The sequence below is a fragment of the Haplochromis burtoni genome, unplaced genomic scaffold (genome assembly GCF_018398535.1).
Source record: "Haplochromis burtoni strain Fernald_Lab_line unplaced genomic scaffold, NCSU_Asbu1 Contig_277, whole genome shotgun sequence".
Lineage (NCBI taxonomy): Eukaryota > Metazoa > Chordata > Actinopteri > Cichliformes > Cichlidae > Haplochromis > Haplochromis burtoni.
In genome coordinates, this window is record NW_024582638.1 from 359,753 (window position 1) to 372,777 (window position 13,025).

At 39.4% G+C, this 13,025-nt stretch overlaps 1 protein-coding gene across 3 annotated transcripts in view; it reads left to right on the top strand.

Moving 5' to 3' along the window:
• The window catches only part of tbck (TBC1 domain containing kinase), a 63,339-nt gene that overhangs the window by 15,783 nt on the left and 34,531 nt on the right, over positions 1-13,025 (top strand). For all 3 annotated transcript variants that reach the window (XM_005940009.3, XM_005940010.3, XM_042227702.1), the window contains one exon: positions 5,814-5,975. In XM_005940009.3, the coding sequence (XP_005940071.1) occupies positions 5,814-5,975 (162 nt within the window). The remainder of the gene's footprint in view (positions 1-5,813; positions 5,976-13,025) is intronic.

Sequence of the window (13,025 nt, forward strand, 5' to 3'; positions counted from 1 at the left end):
TACAAGATAAATAAGGATTATTGTACTGTGAGTCACCCACAATGCCCTGGCTTGATGTGGCACTGAGTGTAATCAAAAACTTTCACACGATATTTGAAGTCAGCTTTTCATCTGAGTGCAAATAAAAAGGACTGAAAAGGTCATTGGCTCAAATTTCAAGTTCTGTAGGTTTTTTTTAAATTTATTTTGGTCATTGTGACCTTTACTATCGCTGCTAATTAATTCCAGTCCTGAAGGGAAAGGACAGACAGGACAGGACTTTTTTTTTTTTTTTTTAAATTTTGTATTTATCCGGATAAATAGTAAAAAATCCAACTTGTGACCAACAAGATAAATCAGCTGCTCATTTGTGTGTTGTATTCAAAGCGAGAAAAGAACAAAAAACACATATTCTGATGAAAACTATCAACCACTGCTGGCTTTATTCAGAACTTTCAATTTCATCTCACATGAGGGGAGCTCAGTTATTACTTAGTAATTTATAACATGAAATATGACAGCTCACAGTTCAGGTGCAGTTGTTTTGCTGAGCTGGGTTTGCAGTGAATCTATAAAATCTGCCAGAGAAAGGACCTGATTTACTTGAGTACATTTTTTTCAGCCTGCACAGAGTAAAGTCATTTAATAATGAAATAGAACATTGGAATAAATAATAAAGTAATTGTCCAGAATGTATAAAATCCATACTAACGATCTGAAGTTACAACTGCAATTCTGCCTGTCTGTGTAAAGAATACAAACTTGCTAAATAAACATCCAGCTTTGCTTGAAGTATTTCATGAAATAAAGATAAAATAGCCAGTTAGAGTGACGACTGTTTGGAAAAGTATTGATTAGAGTGCATGAATTTAAAGCGATCAATAATACATTTGTACATGAAGGCCTTGAAAATATTTTAGAGGTGATATGAGACAGAGGAAAGAATACAGTATGCGGTAGAACACGGGTAGGATGTGGCAAACAAAATCAATCCCAGGCACTCGACTCCAGGATGATAAAAATAAAAATCCTTTAATGAATATGGATTTGAAAAATGATAAAAAATGCATTAACAATTATCGGCATGCTTGCCTCCCTCAAGAGAACCTTGAGGAGAGCATGATGCTTTTTAAAAAAAACCTCTTCTATATTTATTAATGGTATCTCTACGTTGTTTTGGTGGGCTGGATTTGGATTTTGTATAATCAAGCTTACCTCTGAGTTTCTTCCAGTTTTAAGGGCACCGAGGATGCAGGTGGTAGAGTAAAAAAAAACAAGAATCTAACCTCCCTAATAGGACTGTTCAATATAACGATATATATCGGATGACAATATAAAAACGTCTATCGTTTCATTTTACGCTATCGTTTGTTTTGTAGTGTCGCAAAATAAACTGTTTACAGCAATATTTTTTCATCGTTTTGATGGTCACTGCAGTGGCTATATTAATTTCTTAAACTTCTCTCTTTCTCTTAGATTTAATATAACCACACTACTGACGGACATCGCGTGTCCGCTTGTTTATGTTCCACATAAACCTTTCACAATAAAGCTCAAGATCCTGTTGAGACTTTTCAAAATAAACTGAATCACGTGAAAGAGCAGATTATTTACGGATGAGAAGTAAAAAAGAGCCGCCAGGTGCTAAAAAATAAACCTTAGACTCAAACGTTAGAACAGGCTTTTCCCCGCAGCACGCCGTGTAATAAATACTCACAAAGAAAACGGCGGCCGTTACAACTTATGTCTAAAAATGTATAGTTTCATGCATCGGTTAAAACACTCGACTCCAGCTACATGACGCGCAGCTGGAAACACTTCCCGCAAGTCGAGCTGCCCGAGATTCACAGAATTTACAGAAAATGTTACATTTTTGTGATTTATATCTTTATCGGGACGATAGAATTCTTATATCGGGATATGAGATTTTGGTCATATCGCACAGCCCTACTTCCTAAAGAATCAAAAACATCAGAAACAATGTCTGAGGAGCTTGGGGACATCTACTGTCTCCTCTGGTCACTATGACAAGGGTGTGTACTTACTGTTCATACACTGCAAGCATGGATAAATATGCAAAGGACACCACCTAAGAAAAGTTATTTGCTAATAGTTTGCTAATGCTTTTAACACATCTGGCCCTTCTGTACACACAAACACAAGATTAAGTCACTTTCTTTAAGGTCAAACCCTTGTTAGTCACTACATGCGCTTCCCTGAAAAACAAAGCAACTAATCGTCCACTTTCTGTTCAGACCAGCTCACACATGCCCGAAGATGTGTTATACTGTATGCATTAGTATGTATGGGCATTATTTCAGAAAAGGGTCCTCAAGTGCTAATTTGGACCGAGATCGTTTAAAATTAATATGAAAGTCATATTACTGCAGATGTGGCCTTATAAACTTGTACTTTGAGAGGGTTGGAAAGTTATTATAGTCTTAAAATTTTTGATAGTGCTGATCTGGATGTTTTTGAAGTTGGCCTCATGATAAAGGGGGCTTTGTAAAACTTCAAGTACAGAGAAGGTGAAAACTCACTTTTTGATGTTCTTCAAAAGAAATGCATAACTTATCAACCAGTGAACTACTGCCAAATGATTGGAGTCTTATTAGCCTTTTGGGATGATCTAGATGTAGATATTTAGATCAGCAATATTAAGCATTAGATTAAAAGGAAAAGAAAATGTTCATAAAAATCATTTTTAGTGTAAAATTGGCAGGTTGCAGTCTTCACAGTGATGCAGGTTGGCAGATATCTTTCTGTTTTAGTGAATTTAAAAAGTTGTGATATGTATGCTTCCTTTACCGGTGTAGCATCAAACATATACAGTGGGGCAAAAAAGTATTTAGTCAGCCACCGATTGTGCAAGTTCCCCCACTTAAAATGATGACAGAGGTCAGTAATTTGCACCAGAGGTACACTTCAACTGTGAGAGACAGAATGTGAAAAAAAAAATCCATGAATCCACATGGTAGGATTTGTAAAGAATTTATTCGTAAATCAGGGTGGAAAATAAGTATTTGGTCACCTCAAACAAGGAAAATCTCTGGCTCTCACAGACCTGTAACGTCTTCTGTAAGAAGCTTTTCTGTCCCCCACTCGTTACCTGTATGAATGGCACCTGTTTGAACTCATCATCTGTATAAAAGACACCTGTCCACAGCCTCAAACAGTCAGACTCCAAACTCCGCCATGGCCAAGACCAAAGAGCTTTCGAAGGACACCAGGAAAAGTATTGTAGACCTGCACCAGACTGGGAAGAGTGAATCTACAATAGGCAAGCAGCTTGGTGTGAAAAAATCAACTGTGGGAGCAATCATCAGAAAATGGAAGACATACAAGACCACTGATAATCTCCCTCGATCTGGGGCTCCACGCAAGATCTCATCCCGTGGGGTCAAAATGATCATGAGAACGGTGAGCAAAGATCCCAGAACCACACGGGGGGACCTGGTGAATGACCTGCAGAGAGCTGGGACCAAAGTAACAAAGGTCACCATCAGTAACACACTACAACGGCAGGGAATCAAATCCCGCAGTGCCAGACGTGTTCCGCTGCTGAAGCCAGTGCATGTCCAGGCCCGTCTGAAGTTTGCCAGAGAGCACATGGATGATACAGCAGAGGATTGGGAGAATGTCATGTGGTCAGATGAAACCAAAGTAGAACTTTTTGGTATAAACTCAACTCGTCGTGTTTGGAGGAAGAAGAATACTGAGTTGCATCCCAAGAACACCATACCTACTGTGAAGCATGGGGGTGGAAACATCATGCTATGGGGCTGTTTTTCTGCCAAGGGGACAGGACGACTGATCCGTGTTAAGGACAGAATGAATGGGGCCATGTATCGTGAGATTTTGAGCCAAAACCTCCTTCCATCAGTGAGAACTTTGAAGATGAAACGAGGCTGGGTCTTCCAACATGACAATGATCCAAAACACACCGCCCGGGCAACAAAGGAGTGGCTCCGTAAGAAGCATTTGAAAGTCCTGGAGTGGCCTAGCCAGTCTCCAGACCTCAACCCCATAGAAAATCTGTGGCGGGAGTTGAAAGTCCGTGTTGCTCGGCGACAGCCCCAAAACATCACTGCTCTCGAGAAGATCTGCATGGAGGAATGGGCCAAAATACCAGCTACTGTGTGTGCAAACCTGGTAAAGACCTATAGTAAACGTTTGACCTCTGTTATTGCCAACAAAGGTTATGTTACAAAGTATTGAGTTGTATTTTTGTTATTGACCAAATACTTATTTTCCACCCTGATTTACGAATAAATTCTTTACAAATCCTACCATGTGGATTCATGGATTTTTTTTTCACATTCTGTCTCTCACAGTTGAAGTGTACCTCTGGTGCAAATTACTGACCTCTGTCATCATTTTAGGTGGGGGAACTTGCACAATCGGTGGCTGACTAAATACTTTTTTGCCCCACTGTATATTATTATCATCATTATTATTAAAGGGACATTTTTTCAAACATTTTTGTGGGGGGTGGGGATTTGGCATGCTCCCAGCATGAGGTTTGTCAGTGGATGGCAGCATTACACTTTGATCCTTTCACTGAGTGCAGGTATAGCGCAGAAAAAAGATCATATTAACAGGGGCCCAAAATTAAATGATATGCAATTAACCTGTTTCCCTCTAGGCAAACCATCATTTACAGCAACTGTTTTAATAACTTGCTACCTTGTCGATATAAATTTTGATCGTTACACTAGAGCTGTGGTAGTGTGCAGACTGTTACAGACATTACACAACTTGTAATTTACACTAATTGAAGCCAGATTAGTCTGCATGTGCACTATCCACTGATGTTTTTGAACCCTTCACCTTGCTCGGTGATACATCTTCAGTTAAAACCACACACACAGAGACCAGTTCTGGTGTGGGGAGTGTGAGTTGTGACCCTTTTAACCCTTATCCTCCCCCTGAGGCTGTGTGTGAGTCCAGTATTCACGAGGTGTGCCCTTCTGACTGCTAATGTCCCCGATCCAATATGAGACAAGGTTGGAGGGTCATCTTCCATTCACACACAGACACACTGACTGTCACTCACATGCACCGGCCAACTCGGCTGACTGCTAATGCGGTGCAGATCCTCCGAGGCATTTTCACAGCTCTCACCAAGTCAGATTTACGCACAGACACACACACACACACACACACACACACACACACACACACACACACACACACACACACACACACACACACACACACACACACACACACACACACGCATGTCAGCTTGCCTAGTATCCACCTTAACAAACCCCCGAGATGATATAAACAGGTGGACAATGCTGGTTCCCATGCATAAATCTATACAGAAGGGAAACCTTAAATTTTAAAACACTGAGAGTAATGTGACTGAAATAATAACTGCTCTGAGACGTATTATCAGGATGTGGTTTTATTTGGCTTGGAATAACCTGTGCAGGTTTCTTGCTCTAAAGCTCCTCAGCCCCCTGATGTTCTTCCTGTCATTTTTCCACAACAACACCCACCTTGAAACATTTTCCCAGCTGCCTCCCCCACATCAAATATCCCTCCAGGCAGCATTGACAGTGCACAGTTTTGTTTAGTGAGCTCCCCGTTTTAAACCCATAAAGCCATGTTAAGTAAACGCACTGTGCACATGCAAATTATCCTCATTATACACAAACTGATTATCTATTTCTCACTGTGTGCATGCTACATGGTATTGTCCCATTTGCAGGATCCCATTGAGCATCTCTGGAGGCATGTTTCTTTTCAGGCACTCTCATATTCACTTACTTTGTAAAATCTTGTCTTTGTTGTGTTTTTTTTATTTTTATGTACCCACAATACAGATGTTTTTCCACTGCACAAGATCTTCCACCTGTGGGACACGTTGCTCCTGGGTAACTCCTCATTCCCATTCTGTATTGGCGTAGCTATATTGCAGCAACTCAGGGACCGCCTATTGGCTAATGGCTTCAATGAATGCATCCTGCTCTTCTCTGACCTGCCAGGTAAGAACATCATCTGGTATGTACATCCGTGTATTTACACAGACTTTCCCTATTCCCTCTTTACAATTCTGTTCCATACAAGTGTTACTTAATTACCTACAGCCAAACAGTATATATGAGAGTTTCCTAAAAGCTTTAAAATCTCTCATGTAAGCAAAGAAAAGTCAAACAAAAATACTTTTTTTCTGCCTTTTTTAAAATCTCACTCGAAGTGTTTCCATCTTAAAGCAGCGTGCATTTCTAGGAGGCAGTTTCTCAGAGTACTTATGTGCGCTCATGTGTCTGAGTTAATGATATCCTCAAAGCAGACAGCTCTGCACTCTTATACAGACATACTCGCTGCTTGATGTGCTCCCGGCGCTGCGCGCTCTGCTCTGCATCTACTGAACAGTCAATTGCTGCGCCCTGGAATTAGTCTGCTCGCAGCCTGTTTGCTTCTTCATCATTTACATCATCTTCATTCAGAGTTTAAACTCTTTTTGTCTTAGCATCTCTTGTATGATATCATTAAATGAGCAATTGCAAAATTCCAGGTAGATACAAACAAATAAAGTCAGCGTTAGCGATGTGAGAGTAGCATGTTGCCTGAGGCCCCTTCCTTCTTTGAGAAAGCAAAGAGACAGACATATTTACTGAAATGCAAAAAAAAGAACAAAAGGCAAAAGAATTAGGAAATGAATGCATACACCTGCACGTGGACAGACATTTCAAATTCGTTAATACCTCATTACACCACCTAAGCACCATTGTCAGTGCAGCAGCAAGAATGAGACGTAGGAGGAGGAAATATTGAAAAGTTGGGATGGCAAATACTTAGTCTTTTAACTTTGCAGTATCGTTGTTAATCCCTGCAGATTTCAGTGTTTTACAGACAAAAGAAGCAATTCCGACTCCTTTCTTGTACGAAGCAGGAGGAGGGCCAACAAATCAGGGAGGAATTAAGCGGGTTTGTTCTGTTCATACAGGCTTAATGGATATGCATGCTTATTAACCATGTTGGTTAAATGTATTCAATTCTTTTCACAGACTCACTCCAAGTCAGAGTTATAAATGTGTTATGGGCAGACAGTGACAGAGTGCATTTGGGATTTTGCTGTTTCCGTTGACTGCATGTTGCCGTACAGTGACGAGTCCTAACAGTGTCTCTGATTATGCATCCACTTTACTGCTCCTTTTCACTTTCACAAAGCGATTACTTAGCAAAGTATCGGTGACATAAAGTCAGCAAGCGGCATTCTTAATGCATGTCTTCAGAATATAAGTTTCACCTGGGGGATAGCTCAAACAATTTCCTTTAAAACTATATTTCCAAATGGTGCTTAGCCCTTTTTTTTCTTGCTGAAAGGCAAAATGACTTTGGGATTAAAAAAAACAAACAATAGAGACAGGAACAATTTGTCCAAAAGGGACACTGGAGCTGACTGTAAACTGAGCCCCATCTTCTACAAACTTTAGTGGTTGCAATACGTCATTGTTTTACTGCCTGAGTCCAGGAGATTCATGTGATTGAGACAGAAGGCAAAAGGAGATCCAGTTCTCCTTATAAAGGTAAAATATGTTGGCCTAGAGCTGCAGTCAGCTTCTCTGGCAAGATTTCCTTGGAGTTGTTTCTCCTGCCAGCTTGTTTCTGTATATCACTGCCAGCCCCATTAGTGCAGCCTGTGTATACCTAGGTAGTTACAGTGTAGTATCTGGCACTCACTCTAAACTATATTAGGACTGAAATCTAGGCTGCTGCATGACCTCAAACAGGACTTGTTTACTTAAGCTTCGAGCCACAATCTGGTCCCTACTCACAATAGTTTTATATACATTACAAAGACAGACTCCTAAGTTCTGCACACTTCAGCACAATATTTATCACTTCTAAGACAGCATGGGTCTATCTTCAATGGATTTATTGTTCTTTCTTTAGCCCCACAGTAGTGTGGCTTTTGAGATGCCATTGTGGGTCTGTCAGTCCACCGTAATGGTCAAGACTGTGATATTTCAACATGATGAATCCTTCTAACTTTGGTGCTTTGTCTCTACTAACCCCACTATCAGGTTAAAATTTCACTGCTTTAAAGCTTCAAACCTCTGATTTGTGAAAAATCCCCATTAAACTTGTCTGTGCTTTTAGGGGGAGGTTATCAAATGTTAGTGCAGTCCAGTGCAAAAGCCAGCAATCACATCTTTATATTTTACCATACCATACCACGTTATTTAAAAAGCACTCAAAGTCAGCAGGACTGACTAAAAAAAACAAAACCCAAAACACAACATAAAAGACAAATACAGACCAGACAGTAAAAAGATACGGGGACATATAAGAACTGTAGACGTTAACAATAAAGGCGTACATAAAAAGTGAAATAAAGTCACAGTCAACATCTCACAGTGGGTCGAAAGGCAAGAAATAGAAGGGTGTTTGTAAGCGAGATTTAAAGACAGAAGTGAAGGAGCTTGCCTGATGTCGTTTCACAGCTGCAAAAACTCTTTCACCTCTTAATTTGCTGTCCATCTTTGGAACAAGTAAAAGCATCTGGTCTGCTGACCTGTGTACAGTGTGTCTTTAAAAGCAGTGTACCAAAATACCTTAGCATGTTAGCATTTAATTCAAAGCAAGTCCAGCATTTTAGGCTGCTGCAAACAAAGTATTTGTACAAAGACTGCAGTATTATTTCAGAGGAAGCTACAATAAATTAAAAATTTAGTCTCTTGAGCAACAAAAACTGAATTCTTAACATTTATGAATCATAGTGCAGAATATGTGATGGTCTATTCCCTGGTTTCAAGTGTGTTAGCAGGTTGAAAAGTTGACTGCTATCAGCTCTGACAGCAAGTGATGACACAGTGCAGGACACATTGAGCTTCCTATTTTGTAAGAATGAAAACTGCAGCTAAATAATTGTTATGATAAATCATCACAACATCAAAGGAGGTTTTAGTTTTTACTTCAGAAATACAATAAGAAGTGATTTATAGATGTGAGCATTTAAATCATACATTTTATGAACGTGTAAAATATAGTAAATAACATAGAGGGAAATGCAGAGAACATGAACAGAAACAAAGGCTTAGTGTTATGTTTGAAGTTCTTTTTAATAGTGCTTCTCAGCAATTGATGAAAAAAATATGGTTTTGAAGGTCAGTGTGTGCTTTCCCTCACCACGTTCATGTTCATGAAAGCGCACGCACACACACGCACACATAGTGAGTTATGGTAGACATCCTGTGATTTGTGTACCGCACCTGCTCCATTCTGCCATCAGGCGTGCAGAATTGATGTCCTCATACAACTGAAGCTCACATTCATTTGTTTCAGAGCAGAGTCCACATGTGTCACATTTTTGTAACTACAGGAGCTGCATGTATGGAGGCAGAAAATATATACCATGCTGCTGGCTGGACATTATAAGAGAAGACAAATAGTCTGTCCAGCTTCTGCAGCACACACGGAAGGATAAATTACAGAATCGTTTGGATGCAGTATCGAATATTACATATTTTACTGCATATGTTTAAACTCTCTTAGATATTAGATTCATTTAAATAACTTCAGGCTGAACCATCATGCAGTTTACTGAAAGCTACTTTGCAGCATTCGTGTAATCTCCACTTCACTGATTTCTGTTCATTTTGTTAATTTTAGCTTGTGCATGATGGAAGCCTATACTTAGTGGTCGTGACTATGACTGTGAAGCCAGAGAGCTTACATTACACATATGACTTATTCTGAGATTCAGTGAGTTGGATGAACATTGGAGAAATCTATAAGCAGACTTGACATTTAGTTGTGAAATTTTTAAAAAAAAGTCTTCTGCCTTTCTGTTCAAATACGCAGCTACCAGAATAAAAATTAACAGTCAAGATAATATTGCAAGACAGTAGCCCTTAAATGGTTCAGACACACTCCTCTCTTTTCCTCTTTCTTGGTAATAAATAGCAGTAGAGACATTAATTCTCAGTGACAAGCCTATTATACATGACACAGGAAGTCTGTAGTTGTAAATTTTCCAACAAAGAAGGGAGGTCTAGATTCAAAGAAAAATCTGTCATGTTTTCAAGTATTCATGATGTCAGTTAAATCATGTGGTGTGTATTGTAAGTCATCTTCATACATGCAAATACAGACTTATCTCCACAAAACGCCTGTTTGAGTCTCCAGATTAAAAAAAGACAAAGGGATAAAGGACCCTGAATAATTTTCTTTTAAGTGTTGTGAATGATTTAACTGAGTCGGTATATATCAGAGTATAACATAACATGTGAAGTAGGTGACCTGCTGTGCAACATTTAGACTCGGAGTGGGACATTCATCTCAGCTTCCCATTTGTTTGCAATTAATCGGATTCTGTGATTCCCATTTGATTAGTCTCGTATCCTCGGGTAATCTATAAAACTCTGTCCTGTTTGGAGACATCATTGATTCACAATGGCCCAGAGAGGCTCCCCAGCTGAAGGGGGAACCCGTGTGTCTACTGATGATGCAGAGGCATTTGCCTTCACGGGACATTAGCATTTGCTTCAATGAGCCGAGATGGGCACAGAACTGATGAGCTCTACTTATAGATGTTTAGCTCTGAGAAAAACAACCATGACTTACTGAAACTGCTTATGGAAACACAGCACAGACAGACACCTTGAACGTTAGTAGAAGGAGATGTAGAGGATGGAAAAAACAATGTCTCTAGGACAAATTTGCCATGTTACAAATTACATTTTCATTTACATTTTAGGTTGAGCCCAATCGCCTGATGTGGAGCTATTTAAAATAGTATAAAAAAATGAAAAGGTGGTACTGGATAGTAAGTAAAGTATCTTAATGGATGTACATCTGTATTTATGGATGAGGAATCCTGCTGAAAGTTAAGTTTCCTAGACGTACTTTCAGCATGGATAAGTTTCTATGTGAGTTACCAACACTACTTATTTAATTTTAGAACCAAAAATAAAATAAATAATGCTGTTATATAATTTTGTTCCAACTGGTACCAGTATGCAATTAGCAGCCCACAGACTGACAGGCTGTGGGCAGCTAGTCGGTTTGTATAAAAACTTCATGCTGTAAAAATAAGTCAGATTTAAAATAAAAATAAAAAAATTGTCCCACTTATACGATTAACTAGCTGGATAATTTTGAAGGCTGTGACTTCTCAGAAAACATAGATTATAGTATATTTAAAACATAAACAAAAAAACATTAAAGAATATGCTGCATTGTAGCTTATGTGAACATGCGTTGGCTATATTTACCGGGAGACTTTGGTAGTTGGACTCCATTTTTAAAATTCAAAACTGCCCTAAATCTTCATGCCATAGATTCAACAAGGGGTTGTAAACATTCCTTGTAGATTTTGGTGCATATTGACGTGAAAGGATCACACAGTTGCTGCAGATTTATCAGCTGCACATCCATAATGTGAACCTCCCGTTCCACCACATCCCAAAGGTGCTCTATTGGACTAAGATCTGGTGACAGTGGAGGTCATTTGAGTACAGTGAACTCATTGTCATGATCAAGAAACCAGTTTGAGATGATTTGGGCTTTGTGACATGGCATAGTATCCTCCTGGGAGCAGCCATCAGAAGTTGGTTAGACTGTGGTCATTAAGGGATGAACATGATCATCAACACCACTCAGGTGGCAGGTAACAAGTGGTTGTTTGAGTTATTTTTGCCTTCCCAGATGGAAGTTGTCTGCCCATTCTCATCTGGCCTCTGGTACCATAAAGCCAGAGAACTGCTGCTCACTGGATATCTTTTTTATTTTTTGGACTATGCTCTGTAAACACTAGAGATGATTGTGTGGGAAAATGCAGCAGACCGGCAGTTTCTGAAATACTCAGACCAGCACGTCTAGGAACAACAACAATGCTACATTTGAAGTGACTTAAACCACCTTTGTTCCCTATTCTGATACTCACTATGAACTTCTGCAGATCAGCTCAACCATGTCTACATGATGAAATTGAGTTGGTGCACTGTAATTGGCTAATTTGATAGTTGCATTAATAAACAGTTGAATGTACCTAATGAAGTGACGAATCAGCAATATCTGAGCCACTGTCTTTCACTGCTTTTTTGTCGCAATATTTCTGTGTGTCAAGTGCAGCCTGACTTTGTAGCCACAATTGCAATTGATTCATTCAAAACTAAACATTTTTATACCTTGTTTAGATTTGATTTTCTAATTTTCTAGACTTCTAAAAAGTCTAAGAAAAGAAATCAAGGCTTTACTTCTCAAAAGTATTTCTTCTGTTTTCAGCCAAATATCTCAGATTGATTCACAAGAAGCAACAGTGCAATCAAACCATTTGAAGAATCCTTCTCATTCTTGTGACACAACTTGGAGTGAGCTCACTTGTTTGCAGGATATTATTGTCAATACTGAGCTCTCTTTACAAGATAGGCACTTCTATAACTCTTCTAAATCTAATACTGAATAATACCAGTAATACTGAACACTTCAGATCAGCTAAGATTGATTTCTTAGTGCGAGATGGTGGGTAAGTAGTGACATATATTGACTGGGTAAAGAAATAATTATGCAAACTTTCCAATAATGATACCTGAACAACTTACAGCTATATACTCACAGTGTAAATCATGGACCTAAGCAACTGCTATAAGTGTACATTAAGTAATCACAATAATAAACTACACTACTTCACTATTGTGTAGATGTCATTACACTACCAGAAGAGCTCTGACCCATCAGGCATAAACAGAAAGCCTCTGGAGGCTTGCCTTTGGTGTGATTATTTATATGAGCGTGAGGCCCTCTGGAATCATGTTACATTTTAAGAACAAAAATAGTTCATGACAACCCAATCTTTGATTTCTGTAAATGGTTAGTGGCCTGTATTTGTATTGGGCTTTTACTTAGTCCCTATGGACTCCAAAGTGCTTTACACTACATTCAGTCATCCACCCATTTACACACTGGTGATGGCAAGCTACATTGTAGCCATAGCTGCCCTGGGGCGCACTGACAGAGGCGAAGCTGCCGGACACTGGCACCACCGGGCTCTCTGACCACCACCAGTGGTCAGAGGGCCCAAGGAC